Source organism: Aquila chrysaetos, chromosome 6, assembly GCF_900496995.4.
Source record: "Aquila chrysaetos chrysaetos chromosome 6, bAquChr1.4, whole genome shotgun sequence".
Lineage (NCBI taxonomy): Eukaryota > Metazoa > Chordata > Aves > Accipitriformes > Accipitridae > Aquila > Aquila chrysaetos.
The window spans coordinates 25,853,807-25,879,062 of record NC_044009.1 but is presented as its reverse complement, the minus strand read 5'-3'; the positions used below and the strand labels follow the sequence as shown (position 1 = coordinate 25,879,062).

At 38.7% G+C, this 25,256-nt stretch overlaps 1 protein-coding gene across 9 annotated transcripts in view; it reads left to right on the top strand.

The window, feature by feature from the left end:
* Nucleotides 1-2,707: 2,707 nt before the first annotated feature.
* NBEAL1 (neurobeachin like 1) overlaps nucleotides 2,708-25,256 on the top strand; it is a 92,116-nt gene continuing 69,567 nt past the window's right edge. For 4 of the 9 annotated variants that reach the window (XR_003923750.2, XM_041124580.1, XM_041124579.1 and 1 more), the window contains exons 1-2: nucleotides 3,366-3,734; nucleotides 22,295-22,386. Coding sequence is in view for 8 of the 9 variants with exons in the window: in XM_041124580.1 (XP_040980514.1) it covers nucleotides 3,684-3,734; nucleotides 22,295-22,386 (143 nt within the window). In the remaining variant the exon portion in view is untranslated. The other 5 variants (XM_030016491.2, XM_030016489.2, XM_041124577.1 and 2 more) reach the window with 4 other exon arrangements.

Genomic DNA, 25,256 nt, shown 5'->3' with positions numbered 1-25,256 from the left:
AAGTAATGAACAAAGTATGAGAAACAACCGCTGTTGTAAACAGACAGTTACCACAAGACAGCAGCTAAGGGACAATGAAATACAAATGAACACTGCCTACCTGGCTATTTAAGGTCCATGAAAAAATTGGTACATAATTATGGAAGAGAAGATGATGAAGTCTGATAATTAGCTTTCACAGCCAGACCAATCCATAAACACATTTTAAAGTACCCATACATAGCTGGTAATGCTGCTTCTTACATCTTCCTCCATTCTTTGGCTTCTGTATCTTTAGCTGAGTCTTTATGAAGGTAAGTACACTGAAATATAAATTCACCTAGAATTATACTATACCTGTAGGGACAAAGCTATAGCTATAGCGCACCTTTCTCCACTGACCCCTCTCATTGTTGCTTATATTTGCATGTGAGAAAGAACTCATAGGAAATACTGAATATTTGTCTGTACCAACAAGGAGAGATTAAACTTGACCTACACCCAGTAATGCAGACATCCAAAAGCCACCTTAACAGCTTTACAGTGAGCTACCTGACTTAAGAAAACCTCTAGAACGTCAAGGCCAGGAGATGACTCACGCTGTATACCACTAGGACAAACTGCCCTGTTGCAAGACACAAATACTCCACCTTCCCTCTAAAGCACCTATATAGAGCAAGAACTACCCACACAAGCAGCAGTGATTACCTAGGCCCACCAGGATAGCTATATCACTACAACTCCAGCAGAGTGGAAAATGGCTGCTTTATAGTCTGTGAGCATCCTAATTACGTGGGCGGCAGCTCTTAACAAGGGAGGAGTCTCCCATTTGTATCAGAGGATTTTTTTTTGTTGTTTTCACTAGAGTCTGTCGTAGGACTTCTGTATGTGGGAGCAGCTACTACCACTTGCAAAAGTCAGTAATGGAAGAAAGCAAAGCAGTATCAGAGAAGAATTGGGGTTTGTACGTGGCTTTGTTTGGGCCTGACTTCTTCAAAGGGATTAAGTTGTAAGAGAAGTTTGAAATAGGCTGTTGTTTAGCCTAGAAAAGGCTGTAAGAAGATGTGATAAAAATTTGTAACTCAAAAAGCATGCTACAAAGAGCTTCCTTTTCCCGTATTACTGTGGAAGGGACAAATAACAGTGGTTTGCATTTGTTTCAAAGGTGATGCAAGTTGGCTGTTAGGAACAAGCTCCTAGCAGTAACTCAAGCCCTGAGGTAAATTCCTCGGGGAGAAGGCAGAATCTCTTCCATTCTTGGAGGCTGTTTGCAGAGAGGGGTCTAGGGTGGCTTAAGCATAGCAGAACCTGCCCTTGGGACAGAGCTGGACTCTGAGGTCTTATTTTTTTCTTGATGGAAAAAATTATGTCGCAAACTCAAGGCAGGAGACTATTGTGGCTAGCAGCAAGTACCAGAGCACAAGTATCACATGACTCAAAATAATTTTACAGACTCATTTTTGTCAGTGTCCTTCCATCCATGCTAGGAACTATGTTTAGATATTGCAGCAAAAGATACTTCTCCCACTCCCACACTGCTGATCCATGATACAACACCCAGCACAGATTAGCCCTTAAATTTCTTCTAAAAGCAAGACAAATATGCAAAGGCATGTTGCAGGGACCTATCTCGGACTGTCTCTGGGCTCTTGGTGACACTTATCCATCCCTAGCAATTGTTTATACAGCAGACAATATAATGGTATTACACAGTCAATTCCTTTGCAAAGGATTTCCAAACCTCTCATGAAACCATTGCAGCGGTGTGAAATGCCCTGCAAAGGAATCGACTGTGCAATGAATGGCAATGAATGCTTCATCCTGTGAAGCTGTACAAGATTTACCCAGGTGAGGAGACGACCCAGTGGCAGAAGGACCAGGGCTGCGGCCAGAGGTTGCAGGGCTGTGATTCTCACAGCAAACTGGGGAGAAGGCCCCGGTCTCCTTAAATCTCCTCCTCCTGCTTTGGAGCCTGACACAACATCCATTTCCAGCCCTGCTTTCCAACGGAGTGGAGGGACATGGAGGGAAGCCTGCTCCCTGGGGAGTGCCCTGCGAGTCACGCTAAAAGGATCCTGTTATTGACTGAGCGGTAGGAGAAGTCCTTTGCTGGAGCGCTGTGCCTCACGAGGGCCTGTGAACTACCAGTGTGCTTGGAAAGAGTCCCAGCAGTAAGCTGAGGAATGTCTTTTCACGTTTCTCCTTTAGCAATCTAACTTATTTTAGGAGCATTTTCTAAGTCCTATGCAAGCTCCGCACACGAGGTATGGGCTGCTTTGAAGCAGTAGCGGATTGTACCTATGTATACATCCAAGCTCCTCAGGCTATGGAGGCAGGCCCCTCTGGAGCATAGGTAAAACACACGTACGTGCTTGATAAACTGTATCGCTTGTAAGGCAGTACGGAGGTTTCCTGAGGCGCGCTGTCGCACAAGGACTGGGAACGCCGACCCTTCCACGGGCAAACAGACTCCTCGTGCGGCAGAGGGGCGCGCCGCCTGACGGGGACCGGCCGCTGCTCAGGTGAGGCGCCGTGGGCGGCGGAACGACTCCGCCGCCGGGGCTGGCCGCAGCGGCCCCGGCCCGCCCCGCGGTGCGCCCCCCGCTCCAGCCAGCGGTCCCGGGCCGAGGCGCTGCGCCACGGCCGCCGGCCGCTCCGCCCGCGGGAGAAGCGCTGCCGCTGCCCGCAGCCAAGATGGCGCCCGCGGCCTCCCCGCCCCTCAGTGGCGGCCCGGGGCGTGTGCCGGAATGCGGGCGGGGCGGGCGATGTGGCGAGGCCCGGCCCCCTCCGCCGCCCGGCTGCCGCGCGGCGCTGCCCGGCCGCTACCCACCGTGGCCCGGGTAGGCTGCGGGCAGAAGGCCGCGGCGGCGCGGCGGGAGCTGGGGGAGGCCGAGGGCGCGGTAGGTGGTGGCGCGGGGCAGCCGCTTTCGCCCGGGAGCGGGCGGCGGGGCAGCGCAGGGCTTCTCCCGCGCCCCGCGGGGGGACGGGAAAGGCCGCGGCCGGCGTCTCTGCCTGGGCAGCCGCTAATCTGCGGGAGACGTCGCTGCCTGGGCCCGCCGGGCTCCGGGGCCGGCTGTGGAGCCCGGGGGTGGCGGGAGTAGGGCGGCGGCTGTCGCTGCCGGGCCGGGGCCCAGGCGTGCGGGGCGCGGCAGTGCCCCCCCCCGGCGGGAGGGTGAGCGGCGTTATCACTGCCGCCTCTCCCCGCGCCCTCAGGGCTCCGGCGTCCCCTCTCAGCAGCCCTGCTGCTTCACCCCCCCCCCCCCCCCTCCCGCGGACTCCCCGCAAAAAAAGAAATTAGCCACCAGACTTCTCCGTCTTAGGGGTGATAATGTCAGAGGCGAAAGCAATGCGACCTGCCGCCGCGTAATTCCCGAGGTCGTCTGTGGGCTTTAAGTACGGATTTGTTTTTTTCCTTCTCTACCAAAGGCCTGAAGGGTATGTTTTCACTTTCAGAGATTAGAACCGAAGCAGCGCTGGCGAAGAACGGACATGCTTGACACTTGTCTGCAGTTGCTTGTGTTGTGCTGCGTTGTTTACCCGAAAAGGAGAGACTTGAGACGCTGTTATTTTCATCCTTGACTTCTTCTCGGGTTATGATATAACTGTAATATTAAAGCAAAAACTGCGTAAGAGCACCTGGGAACTGAGCATGGTAGGATCTTGAACAGAAGTAGCTGGTATCGACGAAAAGAGGAAGGAAAGGAATGGCATCTCGAGAGAGGCTGTATGAGCTTTGGATGCTTTACTGCAGTAAGGTAAATATTTGTGACGGGGGAGTGGTGGTGGTGGGGTGTGTGTGTGTCTTTTTCCTCTTGTTTGGAAGTCAGGTATTTAAAATGTAGCATCTTTTAACACGTTTTTTTTCTTAGAAGTTGCATAGACTTGCTTAGCTTCTGTAAGGATATAACTGCCCTTACTAGACAACCTCATCTCTTGATTTGCTGTTTAGGTTGGGCTTTTTTTGTGTGTGAGGTGTGAAGTGCACAGTGTTCATGGGTCAGCTTAAGCAGTTACTGTAGCTCTATCTTAACTATGTGAATGCATGTGTTCACATAATTCTTTGTTTTGTAGGGCAATGGCATTAAGATGTATCTATTTAATTCACTGCTGTCTAGTATTTAGCTTTATACTTATTGTTTTCTGTGCAGCTCCAGTTTCATTTAAACTATATTTAGCGATAGCCTTCCCAAAGAGCAGATTTATTAAGTTACTCCTGAGTCTTCCTTTGCTGGTTATCACTGTAACATCTAAGTACTCCATTAATAATAATGAATTTCCTTCACCTGGCGGGAATGTTATTAAAATACTGTCCTGTTTCCATTTGCATTTTATAGTGTAAAGCAATTCATATGTTTAAAGCACAGGTCCTAATTGCCGCCAGGTATATGTACACAAATTGGATTGCAGATTATCTAAATAGATATCTGTAAAATAAGGAACGTACAAAAAATTACTGTAAAGGCAGGGGAAAGGACTGGCCTACTGTCATATAGGAACTTGGTGGCAGTGGCAAGGATAGCTTCTGGTGGCCTTATTCTCTGGTTTTCTTTCAGCTTTTCTCTTTGCAGTCTCATGCTTCATATGTGTCACAGTTTCTTTAACTGTTCAAGCCAGTAGGATATTAAGGGTAGAACAAACATTCTCTTGTTCTTCTTCCCAGTTCATTTCCAGAAAAGGCCTATCTCAAGAGCATAAATGTGACACTTTAAGTACAGACCATCTTAACACCACAAGTGCACAAAGCAGTGGATGAAGGCTGCACAAAGTAGTCTTAATTGTAGCTTTTCTTAGTTTTTATGTGTGTGGGTTTGCAACCCTAATGATTATATGTAGTTAAAAATAAAACTAGTGCAAACATAACAGTATGGTATGACTTCTTACTGCTACCCACCTGGGTGATCTGTTGGGTTGAAACACACTTGCATAGACCTTTGCCTTTTTAACTAATGTAGTAATGCCAATGGCAGTAGGAAATGGACTAGCACTGGAGGAGATGGATGTTTTGCCAATGAGTTCATCGATGTGAGAAGAACAAAGGCACTTGGAACAGACTCCAAGAATCCAGGCTTTCCTCAGCTTTGGGAGACACAGGGCTGCAGAGATGAGCCAAGCTCTGAATTTTTCTGCCCAGCCGGTCTTTGTCTCTTTCATCCCTAGTTCTTTATAAAATTCTTTTGTCTGTCTTATATCTTCTCCCCTTTTGCTTGAACCTTTCATTCAGATTATATGCTTTCCATCTCCGTGTTGTCCACATGCTAGCAGGAAGTTTGCATAAATGGTGCAAATTAAAATGTGTGCTTTAGATCACTTACAGGATGTTCAGTTTCTTCATGGGAATGATGCATATGCAGTGTAGTCAGCTCTCGGGTGGTGGAGGATGGACTACTAAAAAAAAAAATATATATATAGAAATTTTTATATACTCAGCCTCCATGAGCTGTCAGTGACTTTTTTGGCTTTTTTTTCTTCCAGACCCATATATTAAGGGCACAATTAGGTGGATTCATATGTTGATAAGGACTTGTTCTTAAGTAGGAAAATACATATATTTTTAAAATAAAATAGCTTGTCTTCAAAATTTGAAGGCAATTAGAGCGACTCCAAAAAGGAGTCTTCACTTTTTCAAAAAGTACTAGACACAAACCTGGTTTTTCCTTTTTCTCTCTCTCCCCTAACTTGTTCAGGTTAAAATGATATCTCATTCTGCTTGAGGCTGGCATTGAGCATAACAGTGTTTCATCTTGGATTAAGTTTGGTGAAGTTAAGAGGAACTGAAGAAGCTAGGTGTTAGGATGTAAAATGTTGTGAACCCTTAATGTAAGTTAGATTGTTCAGTCATGTATTGAAAACATCTGTGTGCTGTACTGTCCTTGGAGCATTTAGCACAATGTGAAGGTGTAGCAATAAATAATCACCAGTGACAGGTTACAGTGGTTTAGGGAGAAGTCTCTTTGTACCTGGCACTGCCCAGTGAAGTGTAGTATCATATCCTGTATGTTGCACTGTCATGACTTTGTTGTGGCTGACATCCTGGGAAGGAAGGCTAGGCAATTTCACCAAACTACAAAAACTGCTGGAGAGTCACAGTTGAGTAAAGGGGGTATTTGTTGTGCCACAAATCCCAAATATGTGACTTTAGCTTTTGCAGTCTTGTTAGCTAAAGAAACTGAAATCCAAGCTCCTTTTTTTGTGTGGTGCTTCAGATTGTTACTAATAAGTAGCCTTGTTTGTCTTGCCTTTTTTAGATTATCAGGTCCTTCATGATCGTATGTTAAATATAGCACCCTGTGCTCCAGCAGCAAGGCTTTTCACAGCTTTAAAGTGATGGATAATGCTGTGTTACCATCTTACCATCTATCCTGGGTCATGACTTTTGTTTGTGATCACTTGACATCTCTGGCAGTGTCAGGTGTGAGTTGCAATAATTACTTTTGTGCAAAGTAACATTAGGAAGGCATTTCTCCATTTTCATTGCCTCTCGTGCAGTTTAGCACTTGGAGATTTTGGGCAGACAGCATCATGTAACTAGGATCTCTGCAGAAGCGGCCTTTGGATGACACCATGTATGAGCTGGTTTCTTTTTTTTCTTTCTTTCAAGATGTATGTTTGAGTGGCTGCAAAAGTTCATTTTTAGTTGGTATTCAGTTGTTTTTCATCTGGTGTTTTCTAATCTAAGGTTGGGGTTTGGTTTTGGATTTTTTTTTCTGCTTCTGTTCCCCTAAAAGCTATCCTGTAGGGCAGTAGCTACAAAGCTGCAGATTACAGTCTGCTGTTCAAGATGCCCAATGAAAGTAGCAGCCAGACATGATTTATGATGCTTCTGATGTTGCATGGAAGCGGTTGAAAAAATTCACTAAATTTAGTGAAGTTTAGATTTGAGTCACTGGGGTTGTCGCAGCATTGTATTGTTAGTAGTCTGTTCCAGCCTTGAATTTTTCATTGTTTTTTAGTTTTTTTTTTCTTTTTTTTTTAAATGATTATGTCAAATTTTCTGCAAAGAAAGCATTGTTAAGGATGCAACTTGCTGGCATGTTTTTTGATGATTTTCAGTTTCAAATAGTGGGGTTTATTTTTCTGTTCAATTCTGTTAATGTACAGTGCTGTTATTCATTTGAATATTGATATGGATGTAAGCTGCTGTCCTCTCATCCAAATGTAGGAATGCGTGCATTTTAAGATAATTGAATTATGTGTAGAATAGGTAACACAGGTCCTTTCTATAGAATTCGCTAGGAAAAATTTTTCTCCAGTAGGCTAGGTAGACAATGGTAGTATCAAGTATATTTAGTGTCAGTTCAAAGCCTTCGATAATCTACACAGGAGCATGAAACACTTCTTATATAAGTGCATATGCAGCAGATACCTGAAAATGCTTTACTAACGTAAGTGTACAGCAGGAGAAGAGCTCTATTAGGTGAATGGAAGTAGTCTGGGAAAAGGACATGCTTTCACGTGTGTCTGTGACCTTTTCATGTTCATGTGACTGAGGTAATCTCTACCAGTTTTGCCTTATGGCCTTAGACTAGCAAGGCTGTAATAATATTACTATTGTAATATTAGTTGATTAACCTTTTCTTAGATGTTAATTATGTATCAGTATACAAAATTAATCCGTGTTTTATAATCTTCTGAAGTAACTGTTATTGCAGATTCAAATTGAAGAGGTTCAACCTCTATCTTATCTGTAAGATTTTAACTATGTGTATTTCATCTCCTCCAGTTTTTCTGGTAGATATTTCAGACTCTTAGACATAAAGTATGTCAGGATTTCTGATACTTTTTATTTTACTCAGAAAGTGATCAGATACCCTTTTATACGGAAAGAGATTTTTCTTCTATATCAGAAAAAAAACCCCAGCCCAAACAACCCAATTGCCTTCAGAAAGGGTTTCAAAGGCACTTAGCTGCCATGTGCATCTCAGAAAATCTTCAGTTTTCATTGTTTTATAATGGTTCTGAGCTTTTTCTTACACTTTTGTCTTCAGTAAAGCCCTGATTTCATTTAAACACTGCCTTGTCTTGTAGGTGATATAGTAGTTTGAAGGGAAAGCTGTGAGTCTGTTCTTCAGCTAGCTTCTAGCCTGTGCTTCACATTTCAAAGAGGGAACTTTCAATCTTAGGGTCATTAATACGGTAGGGACTCTGTGTGTTAGCAGTTTTAAAGCTAATCATAACATTCTGGTCTTTACTAATGCAGATAGCTGAGATAATCACATCCCTTGCTGTTTTAAGAGCAGCAGACTTGTGTATAAGCTGTCATCTTAAATGTGCTTTCTTATGTTGTGCTGTATTTCTTGTTTGTTTTTACAAAATCTGATGGTAGTGAGATAAATATGTTGTAGTTTTGTCCCTGGCATAGTGATGGATATCTATATATTATAAATATTTTCTTGTTTAATACTGTAGCATAGAAAGAAATGTGGTACTTTTTTATAGGAGAGCATTTTCTGGTACTAGATGAAAAGCTAGACAGAAAAAAACATTAAATGTGACTTCACGCATTATCCTAAAAATGTCCTGAAGTGGTTAAAGTCCTGTTACTTTTGAGTTATTTTTTCCTCATCTGGGGTCCTTATAGGCTGCCTTACAGGAATCAGAAGAAGACTTGAATGAAAAAATAAGTGGTCTTGGGAGAAATCATGATTTCTATGTTAGTCAGGAGCAGACCGCTGTGATGAGTCTTTGAAGTGCTACAAACTGTGGTGTGCTAGCTGTGATAGCTTTCCTATAATGACATGGCTGTCTACATCGGAAGACCATTGCAATGCAAATACTTAGAAGCTGAAGCTTTAACATATAAATGTGCATTTAATTGGCTTGAGTTAAATTTACATTCGCATTATGAGATCTTAACAGGTAATTTATATTAGTGTGTACTTTGTGCTGTGAGAACTCAGTCTGTGAAAGAGAATAATTTCCTTTCATTCCCCGTTACCGTGACTTAATCCTAACATACTATATAGAATTGAGATAAATTTGACCTTGAATTGTGAGAATAAATTTATGTGCCTTTGGAGCCTTTCAAGCCTTTCTCGTTGGGGGGGATTCTGTTAGCATCAGCCACCTTGCTTTGGGCCAAAACTAACATAAAAAGAGGGCGATCTTGGTAGTCCAGAAAATTGGCTTGGAGCAAGAACATACCAGTTTTCTCAGTGTGTGGTGTTATGGTCTTGCTAAGCTGACCCACTAACTAGCTGTCCCTGACAAAAGGCATCGTGCTTGTGTTGTCCCTTCACTACTGTTTTACAAAGTACTGCCTCCCGTGTAATATTTTATAGTTCAGCTGAATCCCTCAGTCACCTGCATCAAAAGATCGGGGCATTTAATGTGGTATTCAGCAAGTGACAGCAAATGTATACCTTCCGGAAGAGTATTATGAAATTACAAGGGGTGGTTCATCAGTTTATATTAAACAACGTGAGTTTTTGCTTGTAAGAGGTTTTTAACCTCTGTCCCTGTATAAAATTGGAGAGTATTTGTAAATAAACCAAAAAAGTTTATGATCAGCTCAGCTTTTAGACATGACTATTGTAGGGCTGTATAAAGCAGTGTGAACTGAATTTGTTCATCTAAATGATGTTGTAGTTGCATTTCTCAAAGAAGTGTGGTTTTAGCAATGTGGTGATGAGACACATGTAATTCAATAAGAATATAATCTTTGTTGTTAAACTGTAAGCCCCGTGTGAAACACTGACCTTTGCATCCCAAGTATGATCTCATCCTGACTTAGCTTGCACTTGTCTTCCTCCTTGTGCAATTGCTGATTTGGCAGTGATTCATGTCACATCACTATATGTTGCCTTTGTTATATTAGATAAAGAAGTATTCAGCTTAGAGCTAGATGAACGCTTGAGCAAACCAAATCTTCAGTAAAAGTAGTTTTTCATAAGTCAGTCATGTAAATTCATGCCACTGCTAAAACTAGTGCGTGAAGCTTTATTAAACAATTGCTGTGTAAAATATCTTTTCTGCAGATTGTTTTAAATAAATCTCTGCATTCTGAGAGAGTGTAACTTGTAAAGGAGCACGTCACAAGTCACTTGTGGCCTTGCATTGGTGAAAATATCTTTGCTCTGTCTTTATGAGATGCTGAACTAAGAATGGATCTAGATAAACAAGAACAGTTGGTTATCAATTCTGAATTTAGTGTCTGCTATTTAGAGATGTCTGAGTCCAAGAACTAACATAATTCTAATATTTAGAAATATAGAACTTTTCATATAAATAACTGATGTGTATATATGAGATGTCTTAACTTATAGTAGCCGTTACCTTCCTTAATTATGGACCAGAGTGGCCTCGTGCTGTTGGTTGTTCACACACAGAACAGGGACGCTGCCACAGAGAATGCAGACTTCAGATTGAAATGAGACAGCAGATAAATCTAAACAGGCAGAGGTGTAAGAAAAACATAACATTTTGCAAGCTACGGAGAAATTATTTTAGTTTCTTATAATTCTATAATATATTTGCCAACACATATATGTAGCTGCTACTTTTAGATAAAGAAGTGTATGAAGTTTGCCTGTGCTTTTGCTGTAAGATTCAGGGTTCTGCCGGTGTTCAGCATGAAGTTGAAATTCCTATGTGTCCACAGGTTTGTGGATTAGTGCTTTACAGGATTAATGAGAAACATCTAGTTCTGAACATACCAACAAATATATTTCAGATTAAGCTTTTACTGAAATGAAAGAATCAAGTGTCTTAAATGGAATGATTTATCACAAAGCTAGAAACACAGGCTTCTGGTTCTGTGTGTTGGTGGACTAATATAAGAGTGAGTTTAACAAACAGTGGGCTGTTGTGTGGTATCTGAGTTATGGCACTTCAGACTTGGTCATCTGGTTCAGATATGGGGATAGCATGTGTCCTGATAAAAGAATATTGTAGAATCAACTCAAATATGCAGTATGTTTGTGCTGTAATATGGAAATGGGACAAAGGCTTGCCAGCTGCCTGTTGAACAGCATTGTAGCTTAATGTCTGAATCCAAATGTTGTCAATAGATACTGTTAAAATATTTACAGGCTTCAGAAAGGTTAAACAGCTGCCATATAAGAGAGAAGAGCTTCTTTAATTACTGAGCTTTTCTTGATGAAAGAAATGCATATAAGAAGGAGAAAACCCGCCAAAACATGCACATGTCTCAACAGTACAGATAAGCATCTTATTTTTTTAAAAAAGGGATTTGTTCAGAGAACTTTTCCAATTTATCTTCTAGTAAATGGGAGGCTGCAGTAGAGGAGGATGGGAGATACAACAGGAAACACCAAGAAATGAAAACTATACTTGATTATTCTCATCATAAGCGCTGTTTTAAGTTTGACATCTCACTAAGGCTTCTCCATGTATCTGCAAATCTAAACATTAGCTGTTTGATTTCTGTGCTGATAAAATATTTGTATGCGTTGATGCTTTCTCTGATATTTAAAGCATTTATGATAACCTTTTTGTCTGATTTATGATTGAGGATTGCATGTACCTATAGTAAGCAATAGGAATAAGTGGAATTAAATAATTGACTGTTGAGTAACACTGCTAACTATGGCTGTGTAAAATTAGGAATTAAATTTAACTGTAAGAATGGCTAATTATACTAGTATCTAAAAGCAGAGCATATTTTAAAACAGAGGATATTTAAGAGGCTAAATTCCAAAGGCTTTAAAGGATTTTGAATGCTTTATCTAAAGGACATTTAAGGGAAGCACAAACGAAACCTCAAAATAAATTCATGGTTAAATACTACTCTTACATAGCACAAAGAGAGCATAAAATCAAAGCAGATGCTAAACCTTTAATTATCTAATGGTTAGCAATTTAACATAGGAAATACACTTTTATTTAAATAACCAGTCCTAGTAATTCTGGCTTTTAGACTGAAGTTGTGGGGGGGGTTAGGGGTGAAGACAAATCTTTGAGGACATATTCCTGAAGTCTGGATGAAAACAGTGAATGAGTTTGCTTTTAATTATTCACGTAGGGAAAATTGGTATTCTTGTCAATTATCGTTCACCAGACTGCCTAAGAACCTGTAGGAGTATCCCATAAGACATTTAAAAACTAATAAGGAAGCGAAGGCAGAGGTTGAAAAGGTAGCACTCAGAAAGAAGAATTTAGCATTAATGCTGAAACATCTATGAAAAGCAAAGTGAAAATGAAGCAGTTCGAGTTTGACTCCTTGAATAAGATAGCAAGATTATTCTTTTACTATTAGTAATAATTTTAGGAAAACATAGTTTTACTGCAAGTTTTCACTTGGAATGTTGAAGGAGAATTTAGGAACGGAAAAAAAGGTTTTAAAAGTTATTGAAACTTCTTATTCTAAAAGTAATGAGTAAATGCTTGGCTTCTGTGGAAGAGTGACTGGAAATGTTAACTGACGATGTATGTGGGGCATCAGTCCAGAGTTTCCAGTGATGTAATCCTCCGAAGTTTTGTAGAAAGTTGTTGTGGTAGTGGCTTTTTTTGTAGAAAGTGGCTGCTTGTTAGTCACCTTACCAACTCTGTCAATAAATGTTTGGCTAATGCATTTAATTATATAAAACTTGGTATTCATTTACCTGTGCTTTTGCTGAATTTAGGACTAGCTAGAATGAACAGTTTTCTTGATAAATGACTGAAGCTCCATGGGAACTGTAGGCTAAATGGTTTGGCATGTTCTGAGAAGCAAGGAGGGAAAAGGTTTTATTTGATGTTCTTGAATTATTTTTTTTTCTTTAAATAACAATTTTGGTTAGATCTGCAGTGTTCACATGCTTTTAAGGGCAAACTTGGAATTTGGGAGAGAAAATGATGAAAAGGATGGTCCTTTAATATTTGTTGTGTATAATAACCTTAAATCCAAAAAAAAGTCTCAAAAATGGCAACCAGTACACTGGCTCAGGTATGACTGCACACAGTTTTTTTTTCTCCACAGGATCCTGCATCATTCACCATACTGGATGGGTAAAGCTGTTGGGAATAAAGCAGGGTATAGAGAACAAAAGTGTTATTTGCAGAAATCTGACGTCATTATTTACCCGTGGTAATAATTTTAAAACTGTACCAGCATAAGTGCAATGGATGCCAAATAGCAGTTGCACAAGTAAAGCAAATTCTGCTATGCCCTAGTTTTTGAGTCTTTGATTTTTTTTAAGGGTGCTTTTGAAAACTGGATTTGGGAGGTTTTATACCTTCAGTGTATAGTTCAGCTGCAGTACAATATTAATGTAAGGCCTGGTGAGGTTGAGAAGAGAAAAACCAAACAGTTAAATCCATAGCTAAAGAAATAAAAATTTGCTTTAGTTAAATTTGATGTGAAGTAATCATGTGACACTTTGAAACAAATACAGACTTCTTTTTGATAAGCTGTACACAAGTTCTCAGCCTTTTTCTTTATCTACTAAAAGACTTGCCAATATTTAGCTGTTGATATGGTGAAATAATAGGCTCATCTTTTTACTGTTGTAGCATCATCCTGCTTCTTTCAGTCTGTGTTAAACTTTTATTGTCTCTTGCATCACACTGAAAGTTAGAAACTTGATGGTGCAAAAGCTGGCTTTGTGTGTGTTGTTGCTAAAACTCAGCCCTTTTCTCATGTAAAACAATGGCATAACTTCGAGTTTCAAAGCAATCAAGCGATAAACTCTAAACCTTTCCGAAGCTATCGTTTGAATTTTCATTAAATTTAGGTTTATCTTGACACTGTAGACTTTTGACGTCATGTTATTTTAGTTGCCTTTGAATTATTTAGGATGCTTCTTGTTCTCTTGGGCTTAAAATACAGCTTCCAGCTTTTACTACTGTTGGTTCATTATGTCAACTTTGATGGGAGAAGGGAATGTTAATAGAATGTAATACGTCACAGAATGGAAAATTCCTGGTAAATGCCCTGTGCAGTGGACTCTAGAAGGCTGAAATACTGTATGCCAGCTTGTACATGGAACTTGCCTACTGGTACTTTCTATCAAATGTGAAGACATTAAAATCTGAGTTCAGTTTAACTAGATTTCATCCCACGGATGGCATCAGTCACATGCCGGTTCCAAGTGACGAGGCTGTAATTGAGTTGTCATTCAGAAACAACAACAACAAAAAGCAAGAGAAAGAAAAATAGAGGGTTTACTTCCGTTTTAGTAAGAAAACTCTTTCATTTTGTTTTTCTGGTGGTGTTGGGGATCTGAAGTACAAAGGAAATCAAACAGCTGTCAGATAATTGTCTTTAACTTAAGGCATTAATGGAAGATTATAATTATTTTTCTTGTTTTGAAAAGAGAAGAAATATATTAACTTTGACTTCTAATGTTTGTGAGCTAAATTTTATCATGATTGATGGCTATAGGTTTATTTTGGTATAAATCTCTATGCTAAATGGAATTTTTTAACTTGTCCCAAAATAGTTGTTTCTGTCATGATTCACTGCAACTCCCATTTATAAAATAAACACCCCCCCTCTTTTTCTTTTAATTCCGGAAATGGAACAGAATGCTTGTGTGAATTTTTAAAAAGGAGGTTTATAATTACTTGCCAGGAGCCATTCTTCTTTTGGATCAACAGCTGACTCAAAAATTAGTATTGTGATTAAAATGAAAAGTTGTGCCCAAAGGTGATTCCCTTGAAAATTAGAATTGATTGATTGAATTTATCACGGCAATTTAGCCAGTTTAGAACAGTTTATCATGAAGTCCTTTATTAATTCTAACTGTAGTACTGCTGCTATAACGAGGCTTTTTGGGTTTTATTTTGGCATTTTACAGATTTGAAAGGTTCACAAAAAGCATAGGGACTTTGACATATTTCAGAATAAAGGCTACTAAGAGATCTTGTGCTGAAGATGTTGCCTTTTATGTCTGAAAACATGAAGAGGAAAAAGCTCCCTTAAAACAAACCTTCTAATCCACCAATGAATAGTTTATTTCAAACAGTGTTGAGAAATATTCTACAATTCTGCATTATGTAGACTACTTCAATTAGTTTTAAGACTTAACTCACCAGTGATCTAAAGGCAGTATTTCATGTTTAATTTCCTAACGTTACTTTTTGTAGGTCTAATTCAGCCTTAACACCAAGGGATTGTTCTTATTTTAAATATAATGCTTAGGGATAGAGGATTAGCTACCATAATACCAGTGCCAGTGAGATTTTATGGTAGCGCTTCTAAGCTGAAATCCACTTTGAAGGTTGACTGACTGCTACGCACAGTAGTCAGACCAGGCTGGCTATTTGATGACTGCATGTTAAATTTAACGACTTCAAACAACTGTCTTGTCAAACAAGTCGGGCTTGTCTGACAGTCGGACTCTACACAGCCCTGCAGGGAATTTTTGCCTTTAGAGCATGGAATGCGACACTGCAAATAGCTTTGGGTGGATCCAGCTTTTGTTTTTAGCAACTAATACTTCCTGAACGTAGCTATAAAAATTGTACTGAGCTTTGCCCTTCCAGTTGCGTCTGTTTGCTTGAAGCCTTAGTGAAATGGAAGTTACTGTTAAATCTAAAAGCAATGCTTATATAAATACATAAATAGTGTCGATTTGAACCTTGGGTAGACGTGCCTGTGTTCCACAGGCGCAGGTCTAAAGACTTGCAGTGGGAGGATTTCAATGCCAGTTTTGTGTAAAATATTTTCATTTGACTTAGATTAAGCTGTAAGAGTTCAATACTACCTGGCTTGTTATGAATTTAAAAAAATGTTATTACTGGTGCAAAAAATTCTTGTTGACCTTCTTGCATAGGCAAACTAGTTACTGAAAGAGATGACTGAATTAGAACATTTCTTTGTCATTCTTTTCATCAGTCTTCATAAAAAGTAGAGAAAGCTATTGTAATTTCTAGATAATTTAGTTTATCAAAGACAAGAGCCTGTCCCAAATTAGTGTTTATAGTTTCTTTTCACTTCATTGCCTTAGAGAATGTCCTGTCTGTGAGAAGAGTATTAGACTAGACCTCTCTGTTACTGGCTTTGTTGTAGTGTTATTATATGCTAAAGTTGGTGCTAGCATTGAAAGCTTGTTTCCCAGTTCCGCCAAGTCTAAGGGTGGCCTTGCTAGAGTTTTTGTTTATATATCAACCTGTTAAAATGTTAGACTTAATGGGAAACTTGCTAATTGTTTGGCAGTGTTTCGCCACAGTATTGCTATGCATACTGTAGACCAGTAGACTGGGTTTTATTTAGCAACATTTTTTCTTCCTAGCTGTGCTGGTTTTGGCTGGGATAGAGTTAATTAACAACACTGGCATTCTACTAACTATATTGGTAAAGAAAAAACCCCCTCTTCTGGAGGTTTTGTGGGGTTTTGGTTTTTGTGTGTGTGTGTGGTTTTTTGGTGTTTCAGGTGGTTGGTTTTTTTTTCAGTAACTGTTAGAAGCACTGTATTACTCAGGCCTGGCAGTCTTTCTTTTTAAAGTGTGAAGAGCTATGACAACTATTATTGTGCCCAGAGGATCTTATGAAAATGGAGACCTAAAGGGTGGTGTGTTGTTCTGCTGGTGTGTGGGGTTTTTTTTAAGGAAAACCAGAAGTATTTAAGGAAGGGAAGGAACAAGGAAGTATTTTCACTTTCAAGTGCTCTGAGCTACGTTTGATTTAATAGGCATAAAATACTTTTTTTTTTTAATTGCTGCAGGTGAATGATTGTTGCTATAGCAGTTTCACAGGCATTCGTTATAGAGTGTTGAGCTCAGAAGTCAAAGCTTAGGCTCTGCAGACTTGTGGCTACCAACTAAAGGACTTTTTTTTTTTTTGTTAGCTTCGCACATATCCTTACAATGACGCCCTTAAGATAGCCTTGTTAAAACTCTGGTTGTTTCAGTTTATCGGTATGAAGAGAAATGGCTAACTTAAGTTGGATTTTAGCTTCTTGGAATTTCAAGCTGTGGAGAAATTATCTCCTAGAAGTTTTAAGGCATGCAGTTTCTATATATGAATTATTATTCAAATAAGATACAGAAATTTGTCTTGCACAAAAGCTAGGCAAGTTTCAGGTAAATAAATGAAATGTTTAGGCTTGTGACTTAGAAAGCTGCAAGGTTTCGAAAATCAACATTTTCTTATCTTCTTCTAGTGATTGGAAAGTTGTAACTGGTTAAAGGTGTTTTATTACCATATACACCTTCTTTCTGTTTCTACTGCTGTTGTACAAATAAAAAATTTCCTTCTGCATTTCTTGCTGATCTCATAGGGCATGTCTGCAGAGTGTGTGTGGTGGGGCTGGGAAAGAATACCAATCTCAAATTGGTTTATCACAGTTTGTCCTTGTGGTGTATTATCAAAATGTATGTTGCTTTAAAAGCATGGTGCATCTTCAAATAGTACCACACAAAACAATTTGGAGCTGTTGTCTGACATACAGCCTCCAGCTACCTGTCTGCAGAATGACAACAAAAGGGTAATTATGAAAGTGGGGAATAAGAGAATATATTCCCTAGGTTTCACTACTTTTACTGGTAATAAGGCTTCTGAGTATTTAAGATGCTTTATTATGGTCTGGCTAAGTTACACTGCTTCCTTAGGAGGTCTGCAGATATAATGGAGTAGCTAACAATTTATAGTGAATCAGTTGGAGTTGGGGTTGCAGTTCAGTGATTTGTTCTTTTGGTAGCAACACTGATCTGAAGTATTGCCATACCCAGGGGATGCAATCTTCTGCCATGTGGTAACACAAGATATTTGTCAGATTGCAACATGTACTGGCTTGGAAAGTTGATCTGGCATCGAAGAACACAAATTTTTCATGTTAAAATTAGGTCAATTTGTGTTCTGCTCTTAATGCGGGTTACCACTTCTGTCATGAGAAAATAGAGGAGTGTTGAAAAGGTGGGTGGGAAGAGAATTCAATAGAAATAAATTCTAAAATCCCCTTAATTTAAATTTCAGATTAAATGGCAGCAGCTGACCTCAAAAAAAAGTTCAGTTTAAGATAAAGATGCTGGGTAGGATAATTGCAGTGTACATGGTGCATAGGAAGCATCTGATACCCATTATTACTGTCTGGTTTTATTATGAAATTAGAATTTTAAACCAATGTAAAAAGACAGTTTTCTCCTAAACCATCATGCTTCTGGTCTGGGAAAATATAAGATGCAACATAAGAAACACGTAGGTTGGTCTTCAGAAGGGTATGTGTTTAGCTCTGTTTTAGGAATGGACATTTTTGTGTACTTTACCATGGGTAACATTTACTGTTGTAAGTTTCCTTTCTTAAAACTGCTTCAGTAAAATTTAGATTTCTTGCAGCTTTTAATAGGTGACTGGTGCCTAGGGTCTAGGCTGATTGCTAATAAAGAAAAAGGAAAACATGGGCCACATTCAAAGTTTGAAAGCTGTTTTTAACTTCTGTTTCTAAATTCTTTGAAATAACTTATATGTCTTAATTTGTAGCAAAACTTTTAAATATTGGGTCACTTTTTTTCTGGAATAATGTACTCCTAGTTCGTAAGTCTTCATTTTTGTTTGTTTCTGGAAAGGTGGCATACTTCTATTAGGTGGTTTATAATGGAGCTTTATTGCTTAGTGTTTCTTATGTTGCTAAGTGATCTTGTTTACTTTTTTTTGCCTTGATGATTCCTCCCCACCCCCAAGTGTTGTTGAGTTAGTGCCATTGCCTGGATGGAAATCTCTAGATTTGACTCAGAATGAGTCAACTATTGTGTAATCTATTTTCTACTGGCACATACCAGTAGTGTTACCTGGTATTTTGATACCAAAGCTGATTATTTTAATAACTTGGAATAATATATAATTAATTGTCTGGCCAGGGATTGAGGTAGAAGGGAGTTAGGTTAAATAGTGTGCTGCAGGTAATGATCAAACAGTACTACAGTTCTTGGTTTTTACCAGAATTGGGAGGAGTTTTAGTGGCGAAGTGAATTGAGCAGTATGTGCACTACAGGTAAGCAAAAACTTTTGGCCTTTGTCATGGTTTAAACCCAGCCAGCAACTAAGCACCACGCAGCTGCTTGCTCGCTCCTCCGCCCTGCCCACAGTGGGATGGGGAGGAGAATTGGAAAAAAAAAGTAAAACTTGTGGGTTGAGATAAGAATGATTTAATAACTACAGTAAAATAAAATGTAATATTAACAATAATAATAATAATAATAGTAGTAATGAAAAGGAATATAATAAAATAAAATCTAAAAAACCCCAAGAAAAGACAAGTGATGCACAATGCAGTTCCTCACCACCTGCTGACCGATGCCCGAGCAGCGATCCGCCCCTCCTGGCCAACTCCCACAGTTTATATACTGAGCATGACGTTCTGTGGTATGGAATATCCCTTTGGCTAGTTCGGGTCAGCTGTCCTGGCCATGCTCCCTCCCAGCTTCTTGTACACCTGCTTGCTGGCAGGGCACGGGGAACTGAAAAATCCTTAACTTAGGATAAGCGCTACTTAGCAACAACTAAAGCATCAGTGTGTTATCAACATTATTCTCACACTAAATCCAAAACACAGTGTACCAGCTACTGGGAAGAAAATTAACTCTATCCCAGCCAAAACCAGGACAGCCTTTTATAACATCTGTGGCCTACTCTTGTAATCTACATAATTGCTTTTTCTTGCGTATTTTGTCTGCCAGTATTCTCTCTTACTGCTAGTCTGCACTGATAGCCTTGAAAAGGCATTATAGTTTAAGGATAAGGAGGTTTAATTTAATCTTAAGCTTGAAGCTGATTTAGGCTATATCATTAAAAAGGAGCAAGCAGACATTTTATCTAATTTTGTCTTTTGTCCTCCCATTCCCCTTCTCTCATCCATAACCTTTTGTTAAAGCAATTTTAAGTCAGATAATGATGTTATTTGCACAGCTTCCTTCATGGTAAATGACCAAGAAAAACTGAGTTTTCTTATAAAAGTTTACTGTCAACAACTAGCAGTGAGCATCAGCTGTGTCAACAAATGATTTTAATTTTGGAATACCAATAAAATCAATTTAGTAATTCATGTTGTGTTTCAAGGAGAACTTGCTCATGCCAGAAAAAAACAAAGCAGTTTGTTCAACAGAGAAAAAAAACTCAAATAGGTTCAGTTTTTGCACATGCATAAGCATTATCATTAGAGGCATGGACACACGCATATGGCAAGGTTTCTCTTGGTCACTTTGCCATGGATGCTATTGCTTTGTCCTTTATAGCCAGAGCTATATTGTAGTTGCTGAAATCATATCCTGGTTTTCCTCATCTTTATGGTCCTTTGAAATAGCTTGTATGTGGCTAAAATATCTTACTGTGGCTTACAAGAAAGTTTAAGTATGTGAACATTTTTAAAAAGCCATACTGTCTGAAGACAGCATCTTCTGCTACTTCTAGCTCATTCTTTTAGGATATTAGCAAGTCTTACTTCTTGCCCATCTTTTCGTTTGATTTTCAAGGTTTTTGATCTCTGATTCTGTGAAATGTGTATTCTATACTCACCTGGTTGAGAGAATGTCAACCTCTGTAGCTTAAACCAGTAGCTTGGAAACCTTGAATTTATTCTTTATCTTAACAGCTTCCTGCATTCTGTATGTTTCAGCTTCATCTTGAGGACAATTAATAGGTGTGTTGAAGATAACTGTTTGGTAGTTCGGTGCATATTAAACATGAAGACAAGGCTACAGTACACTTAAAGGGCGTAATACTTTTTTGACAAATTTTTAACAGAAAAAGAAAGGGAGAGATGACAAAAAAAAAAACATTGACAGGGGAATAAAAGCAGAGATGAGAATAAAGATTATGAAGGAGGGACAGATTAGGAGTGAAATGGAAGGAGGCAAAATAAGACAATTAAGAAAAATGGAATGAAAATGCAGTAAAGGCAGTGAAGCAAATAATCAGACAAGATATGTATCTAGCTGAGGGTTTTATTTGGCACCTGTTGTCACAGTATTTGAACACATTTCATATATAATTAATTGTGATAGTGATGTAAATTGTGTCTGGGTGTTTCTGACACTTCTTGCTTGAGTTAGAGGGGTCTTTGGGGGTACGGGGAAGGGTAAAGTCTAGAATAAGAAGGGGATTCCCACGCTTTGTAACTCCTGTACTTGCTGTGGAAAGATGGTCTGAGAAGAGTTTTGCAGTACTTCAGATTCTGGATTTCCATTTTAATTTTATTCTGTTTTTTTGTTTGTTTGTTTTTTCCCCTGGGAGGTTCTTTTGTAGGTAGCTATTTTGCACTGACAGGACTCGGTGTCAGTCTTTCTTGGTGACTCTTTCTTTTACATTGACATTGCCCCAGAATACTGTGTGTGTTAGAGTTATTCACAGATTGCTCCTTGGTCTTAACACTGCAGGGAAATAATCTGTTATTTGGGAACATCTATGGTAATATAAAGGCAACAAGCAAAAGGGAAGAGATACAGAAAAGAGAAAAGAGAAGGATGAACAAAAAAGCTTAAAACTTTTGCAAAATTTTATAAATTACAGAGTAGATTTAGAAATAATTTAAAATATAGATTTAAAAAAATATATAATACTTTAGGCAAATATTTTAAAGTTATTTTGAAAATTATTTATGACATAGAATGTGGGACTGCATGGATGTGTATTAATGGACATGACTGTACAGTTCTTGTGGAGGAATATGTTAGCTGTGGTCTAGCAGCTTGCTTTTGAAAATTAAGCAGCTTGACTTCTAAAGTGAGACTATCTCAAATGGCATATTTTGATGGAATTTTCCTGTGGTGGTTTGTGGTGGTCTAGTATCTGTTCCCCCTGCTGGCACAGTACCCAGCCCTGAGGAATTGCTGGTCATGAACAGAGTCTGTCTGCTCTACTAAGAACAAGTAGGAAGTCTAAATTTAAATTATCTGTTTTATAAATATCTAGTATACACGTCACAGGCTCTGCATTGTCTCTTGGAACACTTCATCTGGCTCTAATCTGCTGCTAGCTGCCATATTGATCAATGAATGAAGCAAAAAGCAAATTACTTTGTGATTAGGATTGTTGTTGGAGTTCTTATTTAATTTTATAAGCTATAAAGAGTGTGGCGTGCTAGCATCTATGCTATCAAGACTAGAATATACAAGTAATTTTGTAAAGCTGGTATGTATTACTCTGGAGAATAAGTAAAGGTTGTTGGTGGGGGGAGAAGCTAACATGCTTTGGTTGGCATTGGTACCAGGAAGTAGAAATACATGAACTAATGAATAGAGCAAGAATGTCATATCAGCACAATATGGCCGAGAATGTCAAAGGACACAGTTTTTTTAATTGTAGTTCTAAAAGTCTGTGTATTCCCTTCTTTCTCCCAGTTGAAATGTATTAAAGAAAAAATTCCATTCAAGTTAGTACTACAAAGTTGTTGATGGATGACCTTGTGTGCAATATTGCCTAATGTTCTCTTCTTTTTTACAGAAAGATCCAGATTACCTGAAGCTCTGGTTGGATAGTTTTGTTTCTAGCTATGAACAGTTTCTGGATGTGGACTTTGAGAAGCTGCCAACTAGGTATGTAGAATTATGGACCTGTTCACCTTTGTTTGTTATCTGAAACAGACCTGGCTGAGAGCCCAGTCTTGTTCAATGGCAATACTGCCTTTAAACAAAAGAAAGATTTTTAATTGTTGTGTGGCACTCCTGTTCTTTCGAAGGTCAAGTTGGGTTGGGATGAAACTAGGCAAATACTGGTATTTGCATTATATCAGGAGCTGGCATGAGTATTCACTTGTTCTTGCTTGTAGAAATATAATCGTTATTCCTTGTGCATTGTTTGAATAAGTATTCATTAAATGTTGCGTATGAAATAGTATTAGTATTAGTGCCTGGTATCTGTATCAGCAGTGACTGAAGTAACATGTAGGTAAAGAGTTTTGTAATTTTATTTCAGGCATTGCTTTAATATTAAGGATGAGAGTAAATGCTTAATGAAAGATTTGGATATCTTAGCTGAAAACCTTTTAAAAATTAAAATATGCACAAATTATAGACTTTAAAGTGATTTCTTTGTTTGCATCTGTGAAGACTTCAGTTCAGGGCAAGAGTATTGCTGACTTCACTGATGTTGCTGACTGCAAGTTCTCGGGTATAATCATGCGATGGTATTGAAGTCTAATTTTGGAGTTCCATATTTAGTATTTTGAATTTGTCTGTTGTGTTCTAAGGATAGTGTTTTCAAGACTAACTTTGCAAATGAGGAATAGAAACTTAGGCACTGGATGTTTTCTCTTGCTTTTGAGATGCTTGCATGAACTAAGGGTTTTAAGATAAATATTACAGGATTCAGAAATCATGAGAGGTGGTGTCAGTAGTATAGCTGATTCTGGTACTGGTGTTTGAATACAAAGAATGGCTCTCCCTGCATGATGGCTGCTGTCCAAGCCCTGCTGAAATCAATGGAAATTCTTTAATGGGCTTTGGATCAGATCCTGTTTGAAGTGTAAGTGATAGCCTCTGCTGTTACAAGGAAATGAAGAATACTGCAACTGGATCTCAGTGGATAAAAACTGGCTTCTCAGCTCTTTGTAATAAAACTTTCCTCATAATGCCTATATGAATGCAAAATATATAGTGCAATTACCAATAAGCAAGACCTTCAAATTAATTCTGTGCTCTTTCAGAAGATCTGTTTTCTTTGCAGTGTCAAAAATGCATCTTAGTGTGTTTAGTTAAGGAAAAAAAGTTTATCCTTTGAAACAGGTTGTCTTTAATGTACTATTTCATAGAAATCTGAACAGTGGAAGAGAAGAATATCTTGATACTTTGGGTTTTTGGAGTGTTTTTTGGTTTATATGTGTGTTCATTTTTTTTTTTTAACAGCAAAATAAAAGATAAAAACCAAACATGAAGCTTAGTTGTGCAGAACAACAGCAGCATCTTCATTGTGCCGAATGATGGTTTAGTGAGCATAAAAATAGTGTATTTTTCTGAGGTTAATGACAGGATTAGTGATTCAGTCTGGAAGAATAGGCCCATGTGGATTTAGACTCATTTGTGTAACAGATGTAGAGAAAATGTATCAAAAATCATAGGGATGAAGGCAGATCATTCCTGTGCTTTGATGGCTGGATTAAAAATTACTGAGAGCAGATATTAGAATTAACAAAGAGTTGCAGTTTCTGCCCTTATTTGCATTTGTGAGATAATCAGGCATGTGAAAGGTGGCATCTTTCTGGGGTTTGTCAGTTTATGTTGCTGGCATTTACATTGTGGAACCGATATTAGCTAGCCCACAGAAAAGAACAAGTAGGTCAGTGTGGAACCACCAAATGCTGATTTGCAGTGACTCTTTTCTTGGGGTCATAGGACCCTGTGGACTCAACTATTTTACTGGAGTTGCTTATTAAATAACTAATTCTGTCTTTTGATCGTGGAAATAATATATGATGCTAGCCAAAATGAGAAACTGAGTGGACTAATTTTATTTTTTTTTTTTTCCCCCTTATATAAATCTTGGTATGCTTTACAGCTATATGCCTGAAAGACCTTGCGTACTGAAGGGCAAATGTCAGGAAATAATGAGAAACTATGTAGGGAGAAGAAAGCTTGTGCAGATTGCTGGACAAAACTAACCTTTTGGAAGACAGGCATGAAGTTTTGTGTCAATGTAAAATGTGGGTTTTTTTAGCATCCAAGAAAACAGCACTTAAGAAATGTGATGAAACTATTAGTCCTTCCTGAAAGAAGGACTCTTAATTGGCACTGTCACTTGCTGATGTAACTGATAAGAGTATTTCTTCTATAAATTAAAATATATAATGTCCTGAAATCTGCTTTGGAAATCTGAAACATGCTACATAGTGCAGAATTAGGAAATCTCTAAATACAGAGGATGAGTGTGTCCAGTGGTATGATTTGACTGTATAAGTAGAGCTTATACAGTTATGCAGCTTATAGGCTTACACAGCTTCTTTCTACCCCCATCTTTGTGCATCTACCCTTTATTTTTAAGTGTAATAGTTCATTAATGGTGTTTTCAATGATTTTTACTGAAAAGATGAGGTGATTTTACTGAAAAGGTGAAAATAGCTAAGCTGATGACTTTGAACATTGAGCAGAAAAGATTAGTGCACCTGTACTTTCCTTAAAAACATATATTCATCTCATATGTATTTACCATGAAAAGGATAAAACCTTTACCAGCTGGTGGGAGGGTTTTTTTGCCCTTATTGAAGGAGAGGAATTTTCATTTGCTTTAATATTCTGGAAACAACAAAGGCTTCTAGAGTGTTGTCATGCTCTTTTTCTGCTTTTGGTTTGCATGATCTTGAGCAAAGGAGCTTAAATGAAGCTCATGCAAAGTACCATAGAAACCATACTTTGTTAACTTACTGACTTCAAACCCACATAAAAATGATGCAGGAATCATGATAGGAATGCTG